At 40.9% G+C, this 25,663-nt stretch overlaps 1 protein-coding gene across 1 annotated transcript; it reads left to right on the plus strand.

Moving 5' to 3' along the window:
• The first annotated feature begins 550 nt into the window (after positions 1-550).
• LOC147203345 (uncharacterized) lies at positions 551-24,376 on the plus strand. The gene is made up of 3 exons (XM_086114428.1): positions 551-868; positions 3,076-3,303; positions 22,933-24,376. The coding sequence occupies exons 1-3, from the start codon at positions 722-724 to the stop codon at positions 23,080-23,082; spliced, it is 525 nt and encodes a 174-aa protein (XP_085970554.1). The 5' UTR covers positions 551-721; the 3' UTR covers positions 23,083-24,376.
• Positions 24,377-25,663: the final 1,287 nt, after the last annotated feature.

The raw sequence follows: 25,663 nt of genomic DNA on the forward strand, positions 1-25,663 counted from the left end.
CGACATCAGATCCGAATGGTCTTGTTGGATACCTGCAGTGCTCTAGTGTCCTGCAGGTCTGGTTTGATTGAGGGATAACTGAAATTCATTCTCAAGAATCTTTTTAAATAAGCAGAGGAGCTCAAAATGTCATATTTGAGAGGCATTTTAATTGGTAATGGAACATTCGATCTGAATGCCAGTACTGTAGTTGTATAGCTGGCGTGCCGTAGTGCGTCGACAACCTGGTGTGGTTGCGCGATCACCCAGATTAGTTTCTTTAATTAATTTTTTTTTAATATCAGGTGAAATTGATGTAGAATTACCATTGACTTTTTTCTATCTCCACTTGAGAACGCTTATTGGTGCTGTTCTGAGAGTTCTTGTTCTTCCTCGGCGAATCTTTACCCGACAGCCAAGAAATTACTTATTTTATATTTTTATTAATTTATTTTAACCCGAACAAATGACGTTTATGCATGAGTGGTGGCTCTTTTATTTTGAAGGTGGCCAAAGCCGCTCGCTGGCGACAGATTACCGTAATGCACAGTATTGACAATTGCAGTGGCGGCTCACTTGACTTCGATTTTGCGAGTGGAGGCTGGCTTGACCGCAGTTTCCTCCCCTTCGTTCTGTCAAATCTCCAAACACCACTCAGTCAAATTGGTTATCTCGGGAGGTGTTGCCAAAATTACTTAGTGCTCATTTTTTTCCGAGCTCTCCATTAAGAAAGCAGACCGTTATGGACCCCAATGCCCCTCCGAATGAGAAGTCTTCCATGGGCCAGGCGCCCCCTCCGCCCTACCAGGACAATCCGTACCCGGGATACCCTCAACCTGGGCCAGGGTACCCCCAGCCTGGACCCGGCGGTTACCCTCCTCATCCGCAGGTAACCTTTCCGCTACACCTGTAAACCTGTTCATCAAACGTTGTTTTTTTTTTTTTTTAACGTGCGGTCTTTTTTTTTCTTTTGGAGAATAATCAAACAAATTGCTGAACGGCCTTTCTTTATTTTGCTGGTAATTAAACGCGAGTAACATTTATCTCAAACGAGTGCGGTCACTAAAGTAAGCAAGATTTCACCTTGTAAAAATGCAGTGGCGGGCCGTGCATTTCAACCTTAGGCCTTCAATGACGTCACATACATTAACACAATACAGTATAGGCTCGTCAAGCAGCACTTAATTTCAGGAGCATTTAAAACCATCAAGTATGCATTCACAACTAAAAGCAGGAAACTAAATTTATAGATATTGTCAAAAATAAAAAGATGATTTAAAAATACTAAATAAAATGCCACCCAAATTACGCTGTGTGATCTTAAACAAGTCTGTCCAATAAATTGCGCAATGTCGCAGTTTCATATAAGACACCAACCAAACAAGAACAAAACAAACTATTCTTTGAAAATAAAGGAAACAGATCATTTGCATTTTGAAAATCCGCAGTGCAACAGCAAATAACGGAAAATGTTGAGCAGCGAGATTGAACGAACTTCCGTGCACGAAGGTGACTACAATGCGCCATTATAAATTGCAGGTGAGCAGATTTATTTGATACATTTTTCTATCTTTGTCATTTTATTTCGTTACCATTAATTTAATACGAACGAAATAAAATGACAAGAAGAAATGTAAAATAAAATTCATTTACTCACCAATGTAGTGCCTGTTCACTGAGCTGCACATCTACGCGAGTGTCCCCAAACGTTTTTAAATGCACCGTAGTTTGTAAGTGCCCTGCTGTGCTCTGATGTTTCCTTGTTGCCTTGGTAAAACAACTTAAATGGGTAAATCCAGTGTGGCTCCTAACACCAAATCGGTCCGTTGCAAGCAATCGGCATTCCCAGCAGTACAATTTGCAGCGTGGCTGTGAACCACGGGTACCGTTCATAATTGCTCGTCTGAAAATGACGGACAAACCCTTTTCCTTGCTGGGACAGGCTAACTATCGCAGGAGTTGGGCGACATCTTCGTACAATATCCAGCTTTTCGTGGAAGGTCTGTCTTGAAAATTGTGTGGAAAGTAGTTCTGCAACCAGATCAACGTCTTCTTCTTCGGCCATTTTGGGTTAAAATGCAGTGATAGCTCCCTCTAGCAGGCGCTAATCCAATCACCGAACGCGCACGTCCAGTCTCGACGTAAGGCCTTCGAGCTGGCCCCGGTGCGCAGACTCGTGATCTGATTGGCTCTTGCAACCTGACTGTGCCCGTTCATTTACAGCGCACAGGGGCCTGCTCTGTTTAATCTGAAGGCCCAGAGCAAGTTTAATTTACCTGGCAACACAAGCTAGCTAAAATATGATTGGTTAAAATCTCTACCATAATAAATAAGTTATTTATCGAGTTATTTTAAATAACATTGAAAGCCACTCAACTAAGTGGAAATAATAATAAGAGAATAATTTTGTTGAGATATCTATGAAAATAACATGAATTAAATTGATGTTATTGTATGAATGTTTAGGCCAGCAGAGAACGCCTTGCTGGCCCTGAGGGTCCGCCACTGTAAAAATGCATACCAATATAATCCATCCATCCATTTTCCGAACCGCTTGATCCTCACTAGGGTCGCGGGGGGCGCTGGAGCCTATCCCAGCCGTCTCCGGGCAGTAGGTGGGGGACACCCTGAATCAGTTGCCAGCCAATCGCAGGGCACACAGAGACGAACAACCATTCACGCCCACACTCACACCTAGGGACAATTTACGTCCAATCAGCCTGCCATGCTTGTTTTTGGAATGTGGGAGGAAACCGGAGCACCCGGAGAAAACCCACGCAGGCCCGGGGAGAACATGCAAATTCCACACAGGGAGGCCGGAGCTGGAATCGAACCCGGTACCTCTGCACTGTGAAGCCGACGTGCTAACCACTGGACTACCGGGCCGCCCGCATACCAATATAAAACACTATAATTTGCCTAGATTCTGCCTTATCTACATAATTTTATATGCAATTCAGGACATGTGGTTTTATGATCTGTAATTATGAAATACAGTTCACATCGATGACAATTCGTGCCAGTCACTCACGTCAGTCTATTTCCTTTTAAGATGGACACTTTTGAGTAGAATTGAATCTTGCGTGGCTCTTACAGGGGTCTGCATATCCGCCAAATTATGGCGGTGGTCCGTACGGACAGCAGCAGTACACGGCAGGTCAACAGTACCCACCTCAGCAAACCACGGTCACCGTCCAGCCCGCGGTGTTCGTGACACGAGGTCCGCTGGAGAACCCCTACAATGACTACCTGGGCTACTCCATCTTCACCTTGCTGTGCTGCTGCCTGCCTCTTGGAATTGCCGCCCTCATCTACTCAATTAATGTGAGTTAAATTCATTACCAGTCTTTATCGCCATCCATTGTTTTGTGGTTAATAATAATAATAATAATAATGTAGCCGGTAATCAAACAAGTCTGTAGAAAGCCTTGACCGAACACAAAATAATTTTTATGTGGGAAACACAAGTTTGAAGTTTGATCAAATCTCAATTTTATTTTTTTAATAGGATATGTCTAAAAGGCCAAAAATTGGGAATATAAAGTAAATTCAAATGAGCAGAGTCTCTGTTTAGTATTAGTTCAATAGCATTGTGAGGCCTATTTTAAGTGACGGGGTGGGGAGGGGGGCTGAAGCCCACTTAAAATGTTCTAAAGCCCCCTAAATTATTTGATTGATTTATTAGAAAAGTAATGAGTTAAGTGACTAGAAAATGATTTTCGATAACAACCCCTCTTTTCATGATTTACTTAAATATGATCACAGATTTGTGGGTTTCCCTTTTTCTTCAGGATGACCTGAGAGAACATATCTTAAGAGCCCCACTTGCTCTCACATTGTTTTTTTGACCACACAAAACACATTTGGAAAAACCTTTCTTTCAGACGACACGCACATGGACACCCACACCATTTTCCAACTTGAACTTGTCAAAATGTATTCAACTTATCTCTTGTTGCGGATTTAGTTAAAATATCTGCCACCATCTGGTCTGTTGGGCGGTACTCCAAACTTTATTGCCATTAATAACAATTGACCTACTAAAGTGATAGTTTGTATGTTTGCACCTTTGCCTTTTGACTGGGGGTTTTGACCAGGGCTGTGGTGCCTTGATTGTCTTCAAAAACAATCAGTAGATTGTTTCTGAGTCTTCCATGAGACAATGGGACCGTTTTTGTTTCAGCTAAAACTGTCCCCTGTTCTGTCACGAGCATCAGATGCTCAGTCAGCATGACTGTATGCTTGAAGTCCACGTTTGTCATCAAATTTAGTGAAGCAAGTTTCTTGTTGCACCTTTGAAGAACTTAGCGCGTCTTTAACTGTTGACCATTGCTAACAGAAATATTTTGATTAGTCCCTACAAAACTCAAATCAGGTCTTGTGGAAGTAGTTCAATTAAGCTACCCTGAACCTCTTTGTGTTTCCTGATATCTCTTCTGTGTTCTCATTATAATCAAGTTCAACCTACCAGTACTTTCTTTGTGTCGTTTTGATACACTGTCATTTTGTACTAAATCGATGCCTAAAAAGTGTTTCAGTTTGAACCAAGTCTTTCATTTTGAATTTGCGTTACGTTACACCTACTGCCTACGCCGCGGTGACATTTAGATGCGGTCTGAGCATCTCTCAAACGATCCAAGTAGAGGGTGTCCATAAAGTCTGGGTAGATGGTAAAAAAAAAACACATACTCCTTAAAAGACTGTAATGTTGATAAAGAATCATGATCACGATTTACACAATTTTCAATGCATAATTTGATGCGCTTTGTAAAATTCAGGCGAACCCAATGGAATAGCCATTGCCGTCGATTTTTCTTCGAGTACACTTTCTCTTTTAGCATGCCCCAGAAAAAGAAGTCAAGGGGAGAAAAGTCTAATCAACAAAGGGACCACTCCAATCAACTTCGCACGCAGACTTTTTGGACACTCTGTATATTTCATCCAATCAGATCACTTGTTCAGGGACATGGGAAGCCTGGCCCAGCTGACTTTGTTGTGGTTGAGAGGCATGACATTAAATTCAAACCGATCAAAAAGTTGAATGTGAACTGTACAACTCAGCACTCTTCGTAAATCTCTTGGTAAATTACTGTACACGTAGCATCGGACTGCAGGGTGTAACTGTTGCTCAGGTTCAGTCTCCGAAGTGTGTCAATCATGAAGAGGGCCGACTTGGATTCCATTGTATGTGTTTCTGGGCACATAAAGGATTGAAAGGTCGCACACAGACGTCGCTAGGAGGATAAAATGTAGAGAGTCAGAGATCTGTGCCCTTTAGATTTTTATGAGATACTGCCCCTGTTAAACATCACCCTTTGCTAAGTGCTTCTCGTAAGTGCTTGTGCTCCCTGCATGCCTTCCCTCTGCGTCTGATTCCAGAAACACAGGCCAAGCACTTCAGATTTCTAAACCTCAGGCCTGCGAAACATCTTATCTGTTGTATTTCGTGTACGTTTCTTCAATTGAATCAATTTTTTTTGTCAAGATTGGTGTTTACGTGTCACCTTGGATTATTTATCAAACTTGTGATAAACAACATAACCTTTCACTTCTTGTAATCGGTGGAATGATAACCTTTACTTCATTCATATCATGGCAACTTTGTTTATAATTGAAGATGGGAAGGCAAATTTTTCATCAAGGTTCCTTCATGTTGGTTGTTCAGATCACTCACAGGGTTAAAAACGTCATTGTAGACCAGTGAGTCACTGCAATAGTATCAAGGAAGAATACGTCTTGAGGGTAAAAGACCAGTTAATTGCTTCCATACGTTCAGCTTTAGTAATTGAGGACAAAAACGCCTTTGGAGCTTTGTTTTCGTCAGATAATTAAGACCAAACTTCTCGTGTGCCGACTAAACCACTTGAACATACTGTGCTCAGTGCTTTTACGTCAATGTGAACAGGTATTCTTTCGTGATTAACCCTTTGATGATAACCTGATAACATGATACGCTGTCCACTGTAGTAACCGCTGCCCCTAAAAGAGTTAAAAACAAAACAAACCCAAAAATGAAGCAATATTACACGAGAGGGATTGATGTTGTATTCACCAACCTTTTTGAAACTGTTTCTGAGTTTTTCCAAAGTAAAAGCAGATGTTTGCAAATGTCTTCTTTTAATGAAACATGAACATTCATCAGCTTTCATGAAAGACGACAGAAATCAGAGGAGAATTACTGCCGAGAAGCTGAGATCAGAGAATTCGGACAATTTTAATGTCAACAATAATAAAGTCGTTGTCGCTTAATCAATGAATTTTGACATCTGTACACCAAAGTAACTTTTAGAGAGAGAATGCAAACTGGATGTGTGCCAAATTTGCTTTCATTGGAATGAAACATGAATTTGTCTTCTTCTCTTCTGCTTTCATACAGCAATACAATACAATGCATTTTTATTTGCATATGCTGTTTTCAAGAGCCAAAGCTCAGTGCATAAGGTTACAGGAATGGCCTCTGATGTTCTGTTCCTGTTTATTTGGTTTGGTTTGTTTATTGAACATAAAACATATACAGTAATAATTTAACTCAAGGGAGTAGGAAGAAGTAAAGAACTTATCTAGTCCTACCCCGTGTTATGTGTTTATATTTAATAAATCATTTTTATATCAATCAGAAAAGAAAGAAAGTAAGAAGAAAGAAGTCTCCATTAAGGCTCATACTTTACCCTTAACCGTGATATTTTTACAACTTTTGGTTTGTATCGGGATTTTATACATACACACCCTGGAACCCTTGTGTCAATTTTCTCTTGTATTCATAATGGATATTTCAATACCTTTCTCTATTTATCAACTTAGTTCTGATGTATCATTATATTTAATGTTTAGAATTTATCATTTTAACTCTGATTGATGTAGGTGGTTTGTACTATTTTTTTGAATTTGTTTTTGAACTCAGCAAGCGATTTACTCATTTTCAGGTCCGTTTCGAAATTATTCCACAGATTAACACCTTTGATAGATACACTTCTTTGCTTGATGTTTGTTCTTGTTTTGAGTTTTTTGAATAAGTTGGTACCTCTTAAATCATAGCTGCTTTCTCGAATTTCGAAAAACTTCAGAATGTTTTGGCAGAGCAGGTTATTGTGTGCTTTGTACATTAATTGGGCGATTTTAAAGTCAACCAGGTCATAAAATTTCATCGTATTTAATTTGATAAATAGTGGATTTGTGGGTTCCGTATATTTTGATCTATTAATAATTCGAATTGCTTTTTTTTGTAGGTTGAGAATAGGGAGTGTGTTTGTTTTGCAGGCATTTCCCCATAATAATAATGAAGTGTATAATGTGTACAAAGATCTCTTATTTAGCACTTCCTTGGTTTTGTAGAGGATCCCTACGGTTTTGGCTATTTTTCTTTTTACGTTATCGATATGTGGCTTCCAACATAGTTTTGAGTCTATTACTAATCCGAGAAACTTGGTTTCATACGCTCTTTCTATCTCAATTGAGTTTACCATAATTTTAGCTTGGTGTTTGATTGGTCTTGTGCCAAAAACAATTCACTTCGATTTTTTCAGGTTAAGTGACAATTTATTTCTGTCTAACCAGTTTTTAAATTTGTTTAATTCGTTTTCTACGGTTGTCAGGAGCTGTTTCAGATTTATTCCAGAACAGTAGAAGGTTGTATCATCAGCAAATAGGTCACATTTAAATTGTTTTGAGACCTTGCAGATATCATTTATATATAAGATGAATAGTTTTGGACCAAGCACTGACCCCTGAGGAACTCCATGAGTGATTTTCAGTTGATTCGTGTTTTTATTGTTGAGCTGCACGTACTGATATCTGTTTTCTAAATAACTTTTTATCCATTTATAAGCTACACCTCTAATGCCATATCTTTCTCATTTTTTCAATAATATACTGTGATCTATTGTGTCAAAAGCTTTTTTTAGATCTAGGAAAACCCCAACAGTAAATTCTTTGTTGTCTATATTAATGGCTGTTGCTTCCACAAACTCCATAACTGCCATTGAGGTGGTCCGTTTTTCCCTGAAGCCATATTGATTCTCACTTAACAGCGCATGCTTTTGTATAAAGCTATCAAGTCTGCGAGAAAATCGTTTTTCTAATATTTTTGAGAATTGTGGTAGTAGTGATATTGGTCTATAATTTGTAAACAGATGTCTTTCTCCACTTTTATAAATTGGAATAACTTTATCAATTTTCATTTTTGATGGAAAGATACCAGCTTTGAATGACAGGTTGCATATGTGCGTGAAAGGTCGCACTAAATATTCTATAATCTGCTTTATTATTGTCATATCAATATTAAAGCAATCAATTGACTTTTTGTTTTTAAAAGTTTTCACAATATTTGATACTTCTTGTATTACAGCAGTAAGGAACATCGTGGAGGAGTTTCTTTCTACGTATCTATCTATTTCAAACAAGTTTGTTGGATCAGGAATTTGTTTTGCTAGGTTACTGCCGATGTTGACAAAATACTCATTAAATTCAGTTGCTATTTCTGCAGTTTTTTCCAGAATAGTATTTTTGCCTTTGATAAAATACTCTGGATAATCCACTTTTTTAGGACTATTTCTGATTACTTGGTTAAGTATTTTCCATATTTCTTGTGTGTTACTTTTATTCTGCTCTAATAGTGCATGATAATGATCTCTTTTACTGGTTCTTATAATATTTACTAGTTTATTTTTATAGGTGTTATATATTTTTTCTGCCTCTTCAGTTCTCACTTTTAAAAACAATTTATATAAATTGTTTTTCTTTTTACATGCGTTTTCTATGCCTTTCGTTATCCATGGCTTACTTGGGTCTTTATACTTTTTGGAGACTTTAGTTAATGGAAAATGTTTATCATATAAGGAGATTATGGTAGACTGAAATACTTCAAACGCTGTATTTGGGTCTTCGTTTGAGTAGACCTCGGTCCAGTTTTGTTTTCCTAGGTCTTGCTTAAAAGCATCGATGGAGCGTTGGGTTCTTAGTCTTATTTCTGTTGTGAGAGTTGTTGACTTAGCTTTTCTATCAAAATAATTAATTAATAATCAATTATTTAAGGAAAATTGATCTCGTGAGAGCAATTATGAACAAGTCCGAGAGACTGACACTGCAGTGCGCCACCACAAATGTGTCACTGCATGGAAAAAGCTCTGATTAAGTGTATCGTTAATCACACGATTAATTCACTCATTTGGGCACACTTTAATTCACTTGGCAGTGGGCGTAAGCTAAATACTTTCAAGCATGCTGTGCGGATGAGCCATTTTGGTTGTTGTCTGTTTGACTGATTGTATCACGGTGTGTGTGCTGGTTTTTCCGGGACAACAAGCTCTTCACTTGTTCATGAATAGAATTTTTTTGATCAGATTCATGCAATCTCATACTCGTGGAACTGACGCCCAGTTTCATATGATTTTTTCAGCCACTTCTATTCCAACTTCCTGGAACGCTGATGCAACAGCTGCTCTCGAGAACCTTTTTGGATGTGAAAGTAAAAACATACTCGAGTGGATGTTGATTATGCAGAACTATTTCCTCTTATGGGAATTCACTCAGAGACCATGAAACAAAAAAAGAAAAAAAAGAAAAAAAATCCAAATACATCACATTGGTAAATCTGAATAATTCAAAATGTTGCTGCAAAAATAATATTTCGCATACACCTACCTTTCTACCAGTTGGGCATTCTGGCAGCTAGAGATGTTGGTACTGTAGGAGACATATTATATTATGTTTGTTTCACAATTTAAAACCGTTTCCAAATGTCTTAATAATGTATCTGTGGGTTGATTCGGCTACAAATTCCCCAAACATCAAAAATTAAAAACATGTCCCCCCCCCCATTATTTCTTGCCATGTTGACATCGGTTCATTTTAGGGGCAGTTTCATTGCTCTGCTCCAGCCCTCATCCCACCCTCATATTTCTGCTTGCATGGGAAGCCCAGCTTTCATTAGGAAGACAACCATCCATCCATCCATTTTCCAATCCGCTTATCCTCACAAGGGTCGCGTGGGGTGCTGAAGCTTATCCCAGCTGTCTTCGGACAGTAGGCAGGGGACACCCTGAACCGGTTGCCAGCCAATCGCAGGGCACACAGAGACGAACAACCATCCACGCTCACACTCACACCGAGGGACAATTTAGAGTGTTCAATCAGCCTGCCATGCATGTTTTTGAAATGTGGGAGGAAACCGGAGTACCCGGAGAAAACCCACGCAGGCCCGGGAAGAACATGCAAATGCCACATAGGAAGACCGGAGCTGGAATTGAACCCAGTACCTCTGCACTGTGAGGTCGACGCACGAACTACTTGCCCACTGGGCCGCAGGAAGACAACCAGAGTTGGAACTCAAGGGTCCAATGTTGCTGACTATTTGCTGTCACCTCATCCACTTTGCTCGACAGTGAGTGTCCGCAGCAGCTGGCTGCTTGTTTAGTCCAGAGTCTGGAAAACAAGCAGATGCCCAAATAAGGAAAAGAGCATTTTTGTGGTGCATGGAAACATATCATTAATCGACTCTACGGTTTCATGGCTTCCTCATAAGACACATTTCCCCCCAAAAATGTCACTAAGCGTGGTGGTGGAGGACCCCAAAAAGCAGGCAGGATGGAGGAGCAGGGTGTACTTGACCAATTGTATTAAAACACAGATAACTAAATCCTAAACAAAGTTCCAAGAACACAAGGAATCCAAAGTACCAAAACAAAACCATGACTGTGGCAAAAAAATAACAGCAACAGAACCATGACAGAAACAAACATGACAGTTGCAAGCAAACAATGACCTGACACTGAGTGGTTGTGCCAGGAGTCCTTTTAAACAATTACATAACGACATAACGACCAACAGGTGAGCAGCTGCAGGGGGAGCTCTACAGTGCCGCCTGTTGGTCACAAACCGAAACATGACAAAAAATCTGATGACAAAAGATTTACAGTACAGTACTTGCTTTAATTTCACACTGCTGATTATTCAACATAGAGGTCTCATTCAGTGCAGTCAATTGTGCTATATTACTGGACTAGATGCTCAAAAATGAGACTAATATGGATTGCTAACAGTGTGGCAAGACACCACTATTTGGCTACGTTCACCCTGCAAGGTGTGATGAGCAATTTGGATGTTTTTTTTAAACGATGACATCACGTCATTTGCACGCAGAATAAATGAACTGTTTACGTGGCTGAAGTACCACTGTCAACTTTGTGCTTCATGTTTCAAAGTGGGATTAAATTAAAATCAAATATAAAGACTTAAGTCATTTTAAATCAGTGGTGCCAAAGTCTGGTCCTCAAAAGCCCCTCTCCATCCCGTATTCGATGTCTCCCTCCCCCAACACACTTGATTCAAATGATAGTCTAGTTCAGTCTCAGTTTTGTGTCTGTCGCGTTTTGGCTATTGAAGTTATCACTTATATAATATGTTACAAGTTTAGCTTAAAACTATGTATCATAGACAGGTCGACTTTGACTATAAGCCTCACTTTGTGCCTTGCAATATGACCGCCAGTTGCACCTTATGAGGTGACCTTAATTTGAACTGTCTTGGCAACAGAAAATACTGTTAACACCTTTCGTGAACATCGACCACACAAGTACGTAGGCGCGTCTGGTAGCTAGACTGCCGTTTTGCACTTACAACTGTTTTCCGTCCAGATCATTAAGATAACTTCTGAGAAAGGTAAAAGCATCTATCATCATGTTTTATAAGAACACGATATCAGGAACACCGGAGCATAAAAATGATTAAAAGAAATAAAAATAAACCAAGGACATTTAAACCATCATCCCAGGGAAGGACAAGAAACCAAAACCAAACCAAACCGTCATACCGAAACAGAAAAGGTGATGCCCATAACAGGAAAAGATGATACCCATAAGGAGATACGCCCCGCTTTGAACAGATAAGACTCGTATAGGAACTTTGTGGGGAGCGCATTTGTTTCTTGACCATAACACTTGTTTGTTTCACACTTGTGCCCTGAACGTTCAGTAAAACATCTTGCAAGAACTTCTCCATTTCCAGCCTCTGATTTTCGCACATCAACTCAGCCCGAATCAAACGAACACGCGGAGGACCTGGGGGAAGTGAAGGACGGTGAAGGGATCCCACCGTGTCCACAGCAACACGCTCCCCCCTGCTTGATCGCCTCCAACACTATCTTCTTGTTTTTCTGACGACAAGCTAGTTCCGTTTCTATTATCCTTGCCTTTTACAGGCGTTCTTGGCTAGTTTTGTTTTTCTGGTTATTGTAACATTTGTTGTACTTTGTCGGTCTTGCGTTTTTGTATCAAGAAAGTCTTTTTGTTCAATTCCATCTGAGTCAACGTTTTGAGAGTTTGATTCTGTTCCGGACCCTTCTGCAACCGAACAGTCGTGGATCATTTTTTTCAATTGCCTAAAATGTTCAGAATGAAATCCAGACTACTTGCCTGATATTGACCGAATGTGTCTTTCTTCAAGAACTGTTTTCACAGTTTTTGCTGCATGGCCAGATGCATTATCATCTTGAAAAATGATTTGATCATCCCCAAACATCCAATGACTGTGGAAATTTGCATGTTTTCTTCAGACAGTCATCTTCATAAATCTCATTGGAACAGCACCAAACAAAAGCTCCGGCATTATCACCTTGCCAAATACATATTTGGCAATCATCACTGAATATGACTTTAATCCAGTCATCCACGGTCCAAGATTGCTTTTCCTTAGCCCAGAGCAAGCTTTTTTCCCTGTTTAGGTGTTAATGATGGCTTTCATTTAGCTTTTCTCAATGTAAATCCCGGATTTACCTGAGGTAAATGTCCCTTTCAGGGACAGCGGTTACTCCAGTGGACATCTTATCATGTTATCAGGTTACAGTGTGCATGGAAGGGTTAAGAAGTTTGATACTACTTTCCTTTGTTTCGATTGACATTCTCTTGTGTTGGAGCCATGATTCATGTCAGTCCTAAAATGAAGGCAGGTAAATCGAGATACGTGATACGTAGATTTCAAACAAATATACTCAATAATCCTCTGTTATTGAGCATACTGTATTTTCCGGACTATAAATCGCTCCTGAAGTCGCACGAGCCATAAAATGCATCATAAAGAAGAAGAAAAAAAAACATGTCAAAGTGGCACTGGAGTATTAGTTGCATTTTTGGGGGGAAATTCATTTGATAAAATCCAACACCAAGAACAGACATGTCATCTTGAAAGACAAATCTAAAAAAAAGAATTGAGAACAACAGGCTGAATAAGTGTACATATGCTAACGTTAGTTACATGACACATAAACAACGAACTGAGAAACGTCTGGACGTAACAATTAAGAGTTATTCAGATGACTATAGCATCAAGAACATGCTAAAAGTTTATCAAACCAATAGTGTCACTTCAAATCACGAAATCCAATGAAACCTTCATCCTCTGTGTCACTTTAAAGACTCCTGCGAACTTCGGAGGTAGAAGATCCAGCGTCCTCTTCTACTTCGCTTCCGTCAGAGTTATCGTCAGCTGTTGTTTTTTCCTTCCAGCTACCGTGGAAAGTATTAACACATGCTTAGAGCGCCTTCTTGCGGTTCAATGTGAAAATAACATGTGAAATGATACAACGTGTTAATCATTTCAGAGTATAAATCGCATCCCTGGCCAAACTTATGGGGAAAAAAATTGCGATTTTTAGTGCGGAAAATACGGTAGTTTCCTTGAAGCCATTATAAACTATCCAAACAATACAGACAGAAGAAAAATCAAATGAGTATGTTATTCATTATTTATTTATAGTATGTATTTTTGATTCGGTTTAATATTGTTTTTGTCCAATCAATTGCTGCACATTGACTACTCATTTAGAGGCATGAAACTTCACGTTGCTTTCTGTACAAAGTTACGTTACGTTCCTGAAATGTGCAACAATGTAAACTCAGACAATGTACAATCGAAATCAGCGACCAAAAGTTATGTAGATTGCTACAGTGCCCGTTTGCTAATTAACATGTTTCACCATTTTGTAATCATACATTTTGGTTTGAAGGAGGAAAATTTGTAGTTCGTTGCTTGGATTTGAGATATATCTGCCTTCCATCATCTTTGTTACTAATTTGTGGCTTTATTGTTGTGTGTATGTTAGTTGCTCCATGTACAGCACTTTGTATGCAGTGATGGCTGTTTGAAAGTGCTCTATAAATACAGTTGAGTTGAGTTGAGTTGAGGAATACCAGCCCGAGAAGGTTTCTGACACGCATTGCAGTTGGCCTTGCGTGATACTCTTAAAATAGATACTCTTGTGTTGCTGTTGCAGGATATGGGCCACCAGGCGACAGGCAGTAAATTCAATTTGCAATGAGGCGTGTTGGATGAAAACCTTATAATGAAGGATGTGTTCATATTGATAGAATGATACCATTGTGTACTGACTGTAACTATAAAAGACTCCAATTTTCCATCATGTAAGCACACTCATAGACGATGACCATCACTGCCAGTTATTGTTTATCTGTGGAGTTTCCAGTTTAGCAGTTAAGATTAAGGACATCATATAATTTGGCAACCATTTCCTGCATGTATGATTAAGAAAGAAAAAAAAAACAAGAAACAGAGTCTCGCGATTCACATTAAGCCCACTCACAGTGAAGTGTGAAGAAAACCACAGGAGCACAGACTTCCCCCCACCCCAAACGGTTGTACTTTCTAAAGGAAATGAGTGTAACTGAAAATATGCAAATGAAATCTCGCAAACACCAATATACAAATGGAAAAAAAGCACAGCATTAACTTTGTATTGAACGGACAAAGCAGACAGTATGGCGTTCAACCACATTTTTGTTTAAAAAAACAAACAAACAAATAACAAGATATATGCCCCAAGATGGAAACTTCCATCCCTATATTTAGCTCTTGTCCTCATTATTGTCAGTCACTAGAGAGTTAGAATCTATCAAAGCCGGTTTGGAGCAAACGGCGCAGTAAAACTTTGCCTGCTCAGCGCTCAATTGCAGGGCACATATAGCAAAATGGAGAAGACAAGCACATAAAGAACACGTAAAGTCCACATAGGCGTGCTTAGCCAACAAAGGAATGTTATTATGCGTATGGGGAACAATCTGTGCATATGTAAAATGTGTGCGGTAGAGAAATTTTACTGCTGTCATCCGTATCTAATGTTACAGTCAGTGTGCAGCTGGTACTGTGAGGTTGTGTTCGGAGATATCGCGTAATGAAGTGTTGATTATGTTGCCTGGAAACAGAAGCGGAACACAAAATTATCACCAAAGATAAAACATAAATAATCACACGTAATTTATACTGTATTTGCGGTGCGGACGAAGATGGGCAGGTTTGCCTTTGGTGTCTGGAGAAAAAAAAAAGGAACCAAGAGAAGGAGAGACAGGTCTTCCTCTTCTTCTCATTGTAGATTAGTGCTTGAAATGTGCCAATGGAGGAGTGCTGCCTGGCATGGGCCGCAGTAGAAAGGGGAACCATACAATGCTGAAACGGTATGATGTGGCACATGGTTAAAAATATGGCATTTATACAAATATGAACTTTTGTCATAGGGCGGGCCGAGCTCACAGTGCAGAGGTCGGGCTCCAGCCTTCCTGTGTGGCGTTTGTATGTTCTCCTCGTACCTGTGTGGGTTTTCTCCAGTTTCCTCCCACATTCCAAAAACTTGCATGGCAGGCTGATTGAATACTCCAAATTGTTCCTAGGTGTGAGTGTGAGCGTGGATGGTTGTTCGACTACGTGTGCCCTGCGATTGGCTGGAGACCGGTTCAAGGTGTACCCCGTGTATTGCCCTAAAAACAGCTGGGACAGGCTCCAGCTGTCTTAACTGAAAAACAAAAACAGTGCTGAGTCGTACAACTTCTTGCTTTCAAACCTACCTTGTAGCAGACGTGTGCACATTTTCAGCATGATGTCTTTGATCCGCTGGTGAAAAGGACACTTTCATTCGCTCCTCTTTCATCTATAACTGTTTCAAACAACAAAGTGTATGCAGGAAAAGTGGTTAGGATTGCACGACTGTCTGTCTTATGTGTTGTCAAGTCAAGTACAACTTTGTTGTCAAATGCGCTGTATGTGCAACATACAGCACAGATGAAATGTCTTCCCTCAACCAAACAAGACAACAAGAGGAGCCGCTGCGGGTGCCCGCGCCGCCATCAAAAGGACAGTTAACATAAAATGATAAAATAATACAACACAACACATGTCTGCTACAAGCTAGGTTTGGAGATTGGCTCTCATCTCCTGTCCCATATAAATCGGCTTCAATTCCAAACCGCGACTCCCAGTCCACATACGCATCGGAGCTCTGCGCTTTCTTCTCATCGTCGGCTCCTCAAGCCATGCATCCATCCAGCCGCAGACTGTACAACAGCACCGACCTTTCCGCTGAACAAAGCGGGGCTGTGAAAATGCTGCCCATTACAGGCGCAAAACACAATTGCCCCGGGGCTGTCCAGCAACAACAGTCAAATGGTGCCGACATTCCTCCCAATCAAAATCAGTGCTGGTACGCGTGTGCTGCCGAGAAGGCGCAAACACCAAGCAGAGATTCTTCTTATTTGACGAATGCCGTGGCCAAAAATGCTGAAAACAATCCACATCAGGTCCACATGACGGAACAACAACACTATGTGACAAAACAAAAGACAAAAACAACAACAACAACAACAACCCCCCGCAAGGCTCTTGAAGAGCACTTGCCGACGTCTGCCTACTCGGGCGCCATCTTGGAAAAAAATGTGTTCTATCCATCCATCCATTTTCCGAACCGCTTGATCCTCACTAGGGTCGCGGGGGGTGCTGGAGCCCATCCCAGCCATCTCCGGGCAGTAGGCGGGGGACACCCTGAATCAGTTGCCAGCCAATCGCAGGGCACACAGAGACGAACAACCATCCACGCCCACACTCACACCTAGGGACAATTTAGAGCGTCCAATCAGCCTGACATGCATGTTTTTGGAATGTGGGAGGAAACCGGAGCACCCGGAGAAAACCCACGCAGGCCCGGGGAGAACATGCAAACTCCACACAGGGAGGCCGGAGCTGGAATCGAACCCGGTACCTCTGCACTGTGAAGCCGACGTGCTAACCACCGGACTACCGGGCCGCGTGTTCTATTATTTTGTCATTTTATGTTAACTGTTCTTTTGATGGCGGCGCGGGCACCCGCAGCGGCTCCTCTTCTTGTCTAGTTGAGAGGGAAGAAATTTCATCTGTGCTGTATGTTGCACATACACTGCATTTGACAATAAACTTGTACTTGACTTGATCTTCATTTTAAGTCAGCTTGAGGGAACCATTTTAGGATGTGTCTTGCAGTCTTTGGCTTTTGTTTCCTGAAATTGCAATTGTCAGAAGCCAAGAAGAATATAAAAAAAGGAGAAGAGACACAGACATTCGATACAAAAGGACTCTGTCAGGGTCTGCATTTAGAAAATACTAATGGAGACACACTGGCTCGTAGCCAGTGGAACAGAAAGGGCTGAATGAGGGACAACAAACATGCAGTAAAACACACACACGCACACACACACACACAATCACTGGGTGTGTATTTATACAACCAGTGGAGTCAGGACTTTGCTCTTTGTCCTATTCAAACTATTGAGAATTAGGAGTACTGTACTTCAGTGTCGGAAGGATCAAATATCATCCGGTCTCAGTGGGATCATTGCAGTGTCAAGGCTGAATCTATGACTAGAATGACTGTCGGCAATCACATGGTTGATCACATGGTTGATGGAAATAATGCTTCGATGGATGTTGAAATAGGAGACAAAGTGCACAGCGCAAAGCAATGAAGTTGTCTCATCTAATGCTGCACCAGCACTGTACAAAAGCAACCCATTTTCAAGGCTGATTCGGAGTCAACCAACCCACTTAGAATTTGGTCTGCAACGGTGTTTTCGCTCAATTGAAACAGATTTGCGCCAACATTTTCCAACATCTGAGAATTTTTCCATTGCCGCACACGTGCAAAGTCGACAAATAAACTGCTGAAATTACAATTATAAATGATGTTGTCCAAAACGGTCTCGGCAGTGCTATAAAGTAAATACCAACTTTCATTGTACGCACATGACCGACTGCTGGCGATATTGAATATGAATAGCTCAATCCCAAAACATGTGGACAGTGTTTCAAAATGACATGTGCATTTTCCAACACACACACTCAAACAGACAACTACTTTATGAGCTCTGCGCAACCATGATGAAACGAAGACAATACCACAAGCATAGTTAACGACTGACTAATCGAAGGAAGAAGGAGACAAGCAAGACCATATACTGTATTTAGTCCCTTGTGAATGTGAGCCCACAAGGTTGGTGTGCCTTTATTGAATCAATTGTCTTCATAACTTTTGTCTTTCATTTATTGTTTTGTCCATGTTTGTGACCAGTTCTCATTGTTACAGCTGTGTGTTGTGAAGGCTCTATATAAAAAAAAAAGTATTATATTGTATTGTATTCCCTTTAGTATAGCACTATCTAGTGGAGATATACAGTATGAAACCAGTGTTAAAATAGGCCATTCATTGAAGGTGCACCTTATAATCCGAAGCGCCTTATAGTGCAGAAAATACGGTATATATTGTTCTGGAGAAAATCTCGAGCAGCCCCTGACGATTGTGGAAAAATAATGAAATGTATGACAGAACTAATTTGATCCAAATAAATTGTCTTTGAATTTAAATCAAACAAAGTATCAGCTTTGGCACCACACAGATGAAACACCAAGCCAAAATGATCGACAACTCTATTGAAATAGAAAGAGGAAATGAAATTACTTTTTTACTATTACTATTATTTCTTGGCATTGTAATTGATGCAACATTATGCTGGAAATGTCACATAGAAAATGTTACAAGTAAAAATATTCAAAATTAAAGGTACTCTTGATCAAATCAAGACTGTCCTAAAAAAGTCCTTACACATATACTGTTCGTGATCACTGCCATACCTGATTTATTGTGTGGAAATATGGGCTAATACAAATAAAACAAAGAATCTATCTATGAGCCACAAAAAAAATAAAAAAAATAAAATAATAATAATAATAATCTTGAGTTGAGTGTCATTGTGAACATAGCCTTAGTGTGACGCAGAACTGGACACCAAATTCTTTGTGAAGCCAGAGTGAACAAAGGAATATACTATATTATCAAGTGACGGTATTTACTCAGGCCCCACAACCGCCATCTTACAAGCCCTGAAAACGTTTTTGTCTATTTGGGAGGGGTTGGGTAGAGGGAAGAAGCTGTTTGAATGTTTGCTGAATTTGTGTTTGCTGATATATCCTGTATATGAACGACGATCAGCGAAAGGTCACCGGTTTTCATACGATTAATTTAATTTGTCAACTGGAGGGGACCTTTAAGGTCTTGTGATGTGTGGGTAGACAGAGATAAGTAATAAAAGGATGCAGTCTATCTTCCACAATCAAGAAAGGGGAGGGAAGCAAATTGTTTGAGATTGCAAGAGGAATGCACTTCCAGCAGCAGAGGGAAATAAATGCAGGACATTGAACTGCATCTGTATCTTTGCAAGCTGCAATACCAGATATCTGAAAGAACCCAAGTCAGGAAATGAGTGAAAGAGAGGAAAAATAGACAAGAATAGATGGGTGCTGCGGTGATATGAGTCGAGCTGCTGGGCTATTCCCTAACTGACATTCTCAATTTGATACTTGTACAACCATTGCAAATAGCGCAAATGCTCAGCAAGGGTTTTATAATCCAATGAAGGTGCCACACCCATACCTGTCAACTCATACGGTTTAGCCATAGTTCAGACGGATTTTGTGGTGAATCTTACGTATATGGCCGTATCGCACAAATCGTACGGATTCTGAAAATTCCCCCCCCCCCCCCTTGCTCTTTATAAGGATTTTTTTGGTAGTTTATACAGGTTGGCGCTCCGAAAAGTTGACAGGTATGCACACCTTAAATAATTTTGAGAGACCTATTATTAAATTACTGGTACTAAGTCGAGCACTGAGAGAGAGAGAGAGAGAGAGAGAGAGAGAGAGAGAGAGAGAGAGAGAGAGAGAGAGAGAGAGAGAGAGAGAGACCGCCCGCCCGCCCGCTACATCCACCAAGACTGGAAACTGAAAGGTGCTGGAAAGGCATATGGGAGAAGGAGGTCGCACATAACACCAGTGTACAATGGCTGCTGACCTGAGAGAGGAGCACAGCAATCTCCCTGAACAGACCCCAGTTACCATAACAGTGGCAGACATACAGGAAAGAGTCTCAGATATGAAGAACTGGACAGCACCAGGCCCGGCATGGTCCACACCAACTGGCTAAAGAAACTCACAGCACTCCATGAGCGCCTTGCAGCACAAATGAACCAGCTGCTAAGGGATGGGACTCACCCAGGATGGCTAACCGAAGGGCGAACGATCCTGATCATGAAGGATCCCTCAAAGGGTGCAGTCCCATCCAACTATCGGCCAATAACCTGTCTCTCCACAACATGGAAGCTCATGTCAGGCATCATTGCGGCTAAGATAAGTGGACACATGGATCAATACATGAGCGAAGCACAGAAGGGCATTGGTAGAGATACCAGAGGAGCCAAACATCAGCTCCTGGTTGACAGAACAGTCGCACAAGACTGCAGGTCCCGACGTACCAACCTGTGCACAGCCTGGATTGATTACAAGAAAGCCTATGACTCGATGCCACATACATGGATCACTGAATGCTTGGAGTTGTATAAGGTGAACAGGACCTTAAGAGCCTTCGTTGCGAAGTCAATAAGGATGTGGAAAACCACACTTGAAGCCAATGGCAAGCCACTTACCCAAGTGTCCATCAAATGTGGCGTATAGCAAGGCGATGCACTCTCCCCACTGCTGTTCTGCTTAGGATTGAACCCCCTAAGCCAAGTAATCGTCAGACAGGCTATGGATACCGCATCAGAAATGGAGCTACGATCAGTCACCTCCTCTACAAATCAACGCTGTGGTCTATCAGACACCATAAAAGGATGAGAGAGAGATGGTGGAAGTACAACAGAGCACGAAAGCAACGCATTCAATATCCGTATGTAATCAACTCTTCTCATGCGTAGCGAGTCTACCCCTGTAGCGTTCACACGTCCAATTTTATATTGGTGCTGCGCCACAAACTAGCATTTACTCTGGAGTAAATTTTTAAACCACCTCCTGAGCAGGGTTAAATTTGCTATGGTTTAAGCTGTTTTCAGTGGCTACACCGGTATAACTTTGAACGTGTGAACGCTCTATGGGGGGCAGCTACGGTGCTACACCGGAGTAAAAGTTGCAGTGTGCACACCCCTTCTGTCATACACGCAGTCCTGATGCAAGACAAATCTTTAACACATGAAAAACAAGCCGAAACTCATGAACAAAGTATTTGTGTAATTCTGCTAAATTGTTAACAAAACAAATTCAACAATGAAGACAATCGCCTTAATGTTGTCTTCTTGTATTTGGCAGTGGCGATGATAACCGACTGTAGTTCTCACTGTGAAATGAAGTGTTTACTGTTATCCTCTCACAGCAAGACTGAAAACAGTTCACTCAAAACCAGGCCATCAAAAAAGAGCTGAGACATAACACATCAACAATGCAGAAAGTGTTACAAATAAAACAAACAAACAAACGAACAAAAATCATTGTGTTTTGGACCTTCTCCTAATTGATGAGTGTCTGTTTAATGTGAAGTCAACTCAACAGTCATTTTAGAGTGGCGGAGTAATTCTTTTCGCTCTCAGTCGGAAGGATTTTGAGATTGTTCGGGGTTCATGCTGAGTAATGCTAAGGAAATTCTGAACGCAGCATCCTGTAGATCATCCGTACAAGAGGGGTCCTGTGACTGTATCATCAAGCGCTTCTTTGTTCCCCAAATCATCAGCTTGCTCTCACAGTTTTAGCAAGTAAGGACCGCGGACAACATCAGCCACTGTTTGTCCTCTCAGCTTCATGGCTGAAAATATGATTAGCATTTCCTGTCCTCATGAAGGGCCCTTTAGCTGCCACCAAAGTACTATTCATCATTAAGTGGCGCAGTCAAAATAACACACGCAGACCTAAATTGGGTTCAAGGTCCAGGTGGTTTCAGGACATTTTAAAATTTTAAAGAAATTTTGATTTGATTTGATTAAGTGTAATTAAACCGAAAGTCAGTAACATGCACGAACACACACGGTAGTACCTTCTTGTACCAGACAGTCGGTGCAGAATGCAGACAGTGACTTCCAATTCGATCATCAGCCCCCGCCCCAAGCCGGGGTTGGTGAAAGAATGGAATCGTTTTCTGTCCCATAACGTATTTTTGATGCGGATTTCAAAAATATTTTCACTTTTTTTCTAGCACATCAAGTTTTTGAGACATTTTCATTTTGGGTTTATTAAGTTTGACCCTGGCGGCACAGTGATTATCTGCTGAGCATGTCTGCCTCCCAGGATTCGATTGCAGGCTCCCGACCTTTCTGTGTGGAGTTGGCATGTTCTCCCTGTACCTGCGTGGGTTTTCTCTGAGTACTCCAGTTTTCTCCCCCATTCCAAAATCATGCATGGTAGCTTAATTGACAGCTCTAAATTGTCCCTTGATGTTATTGTGTGTGTGAATGGCTGTTGTTTGTCTCTGTGTGCCCTGCAATTGGCTGGCAACCGGTTCAGGGTGTCCCCCACCTACTGCCCGAAGACAGCTTTAAGACAGCTATATCCCTTTGTTTTATCAACAAGGTAACTCAATCTACTTTATATAATTAAAAGTACAATATTTAAAAGCAAAAATAAAACCACACACACACACACAAAAGAATGAAAGACACTTCATAACAAAGTTGGTGTGCATTTTCACAAAAGTGGTGTGCGTTTTCACATCCGCATCCAACAATAAATGCCACAAACTTCAAGACTGTTTGCACTTCAGTTTTGCCTGCTTTTTTTTAATCACTATTTGTGACTTCTTTTTTTTTTTTTTTTTTTTTTTTTTTTTAACACTAGACCCGGGAAGCAAACCACAGTGGGGATCAGCTGATGGCCGAGCGGTGCAGCCGGACTGCCAGAACCCTGAACCACGTGGCCCTGGGACTCGGCATCGGAGCTTTCCTCCTCCTGGTTGTCTACTTTGTGGTTATATTTAGCGTGGTGTAAATGGTTAACTTGTTTTGATAATGTCTCATATCCTGATCACCATTTTCTAACCAAATCACATCACTGTGGTCGTTATATTGAAGTCACTTGATTGTCTGTTCGTTAAAGGAAAAATGTACGGCGTATTACTTCTGTCGGACAATTTGATCTGATGTGCCTTGTTTATTATCCAAATATTTAGACTCGTATTTGAGCCGGGTGGAACATCAGCTCCTTTCCGACCAGCTTCCCTGGCATTTTAGTCCATGTGTAAAAACACCAGATTTTTATTTCAAGCTAATTTTACAGATGTCAACAGAGCAGGCACTTTCAAAATAAACTTTGAAGGCAATAGATTGGGCATGCAGGACTGTATTTTCAATCCATCACGGGCCAGAGGGAAATCAAACCTTTGCATGAACATGTGCTGTTCTTCCTCTTCTTTTCGAGGAGAAAAATGCTTCCCCTGTACCTCAAGAGACACCGTTCCTCATATCGTCAGTAGCTGCCATTAATTTGGGCTAAGCTATGGTACCATCATCCCCTCATGTTCTGGAGTCCAAATAAGCTTGGCTATGGCACAGCACAAGGGAGAACTCACGACATGCTTTTGGGTGGAATTTGGATTTCCCCTTGAGAGATGTTAAAGAAGATGAAAAAAAAAATCTGTTTCTTGAAATCTGTTGCATAGTTTTGTTTCTGCAGGCTGGTATTGGTGGGGGTTAAAAAGGGATTGCCAGTGGTCTTTGCTTGTAAAATTACTGTCTAAAATGACTTCCTCTTTGTTTCTAATGACTTAGGACTTGTAGTAACTCCGGCTTTGTATTTTCACTTTGATGCCTAAAAAGTTGATTATTGTTCCACCACACGTGCTATGTTGTAAAAATTATACTTTTTACATGATTATGACTGTAGCTGCCTTCTGCCGTGCTTTTGAGGGTGACCTGTTTTTGATGAATAACCTTCAGAAACAGATGCTTTCCCATCATGTCATCACACCTATCCAAAGAATCCGTGGAGAGGAGAGATGTATCTATCTGAGGTCATTGTCTCCTTCTCCAATAGGTGCTGTGATATGAAAGTGATTGTGTGTGTTTGGCCAAATAGTAAAATGTACCCCAGTCACAAATCCAGCAGAAGGTGGGCAATAGCCGATCCAGCCTGGTGGTTGTTGTGAAATGGTTGTTACCTGCTGTTTGTCATTGCCGAGTGTTCATGTTCATCTCTCATCCAAAGCTGAAAAAGCAAGCCTGTACTTTGTAGCAAATTTCGTTACCAAATATTTTGAAAATAAAAATACATACTTTGCTTTGGACTCCCCCCCTCCCCCCTCGTTATTATGACAAAACAAAAATGCCTTGTGCTTGCATTTATTTGACATATACTGTTTGTACGTATCCAATGTCAAAGTGGGTCAATATTTGTCAACCAATCGTCTTCTCTCATTGGGATGATAAAATAATAAATGATCAACTCTGACCGAATGCAGTCAAGTAAATGTCAAACAACACTCCTTTGTCAATTATTAAACCACAATCCCATGAATCCAACACTGTCGCACAGTCATCAGGGGCCGGCCATTTGTTTCAACATTTAAACCAATTACAAAAACAACATTCCCAACCGGGTAGCTCAGTCAGTACCGTACATTGTATGTGGTACTGAATGGCGGGCTGGATCGGGGCAAGACAGATTTCTGACGGCACTATAAGCACCCCCTAGCGTCGGTGTAGCACTGTGCATGCTGCTCATTTCCTCATTCTCCTATAAGTGTGCCATAGAGAGGTTCATCGTGATATTTCCCGAGGTGGGTACAGAGTAGACATGTCCACATCAATTATGGTGTCGTATGGTCGCCATTTTTTGCCATACACTAACCGGTAATGATTTTGAATGGACAAATTGTATCTGGTTCCCCGGCTTGACTACCACCAAGACATGGGAAGATGGTAGGAGGCGCGGCTCGATCGCTAACCAGGAAGAGGCGATCTGAGTGGTTTTTAGATATTGGCTGATTTCGCCAAAACAAATGGATAAAATTGAAAATGACAACATTTTCCTGATTAAAAAAATACATTGAGTTTTTGAAAGAAAAAAAGGCCATACTGGTTGGATGATCCCTGTAACAAACAGCAGCAGTGTTTTAATCTTTGCTCGGAAAAAATTGTGGTTTATAGTTTCAATACACATTGGTTCATACAGTATTACATTTGCTTGTCACTTTGAGTGTCTGGAAAATTCAAGAATCGTGAACTCTTACAAGATGAAAACGAATCAAAGATAAATGCTTTCAAAACTGGCAAAGACCTTTGTCAAGGGATGACTTGGGCAGATAGTGTTTCTGAATTCTGAAAGTAGTGTTGTGATTGGCCAAGGACATAGGAAGAAAGGCAGGTTGATGCTGCAGTGGAAGGAGTGTAAAAGTTACAATTTGGCCCAAAATGACTTAGGCAATTATACTTGTGTGGCCAACACTGTTCATAACCCCCCCCCCCCCCCCTATATAAAACCTGCTTTTCACCCCAGGAGAGAGAAAATTCCCGAACCTGAAGCAGCTCCCCCTGTTCAACATACTTTTGCTGCCACCTAGTGGCATCCTAGA

This window comes from Hippocampus guttulatus, chromosome 6 (genome assembly GCF_054856545.1).
Source record: "Hippocampus guttulatus isolate MCC_2025c chromosome 6, RoL_Hgut_1.0, whole genome shotgun sequence".
NCBI classification, from domain to species: domain Eukaryota; kingdom Metazoa; phylum Chordata; class Actinopteri; order Syngnathiformes; family Syngnathidae; genus Hippocampus; species Hippocampus guttulatus.

Coding starts and splice junctions, on each gene's coding strand:
- LOC147203345 (XM_086114428.1), top strand. CDS start 722: ATGGACCCCAATGCCCCTCCGAATGAGAAGTCTTCCATGGGCCAGGCG. Junction 869..3,075: donor GTTACCCTCCTCATCCGCAG/GTAACCTTTCCG, acceptor TGGCTCTTACAG/GGGTCTGCATATCCGCCAAA. Junction 3,304..22,932: donor CCCTCATCTACTCAATTAAT/GTGAGTTAAATT, acceptor TTTTAACACTAG/ACCCGGGAAGCAAACCACAG.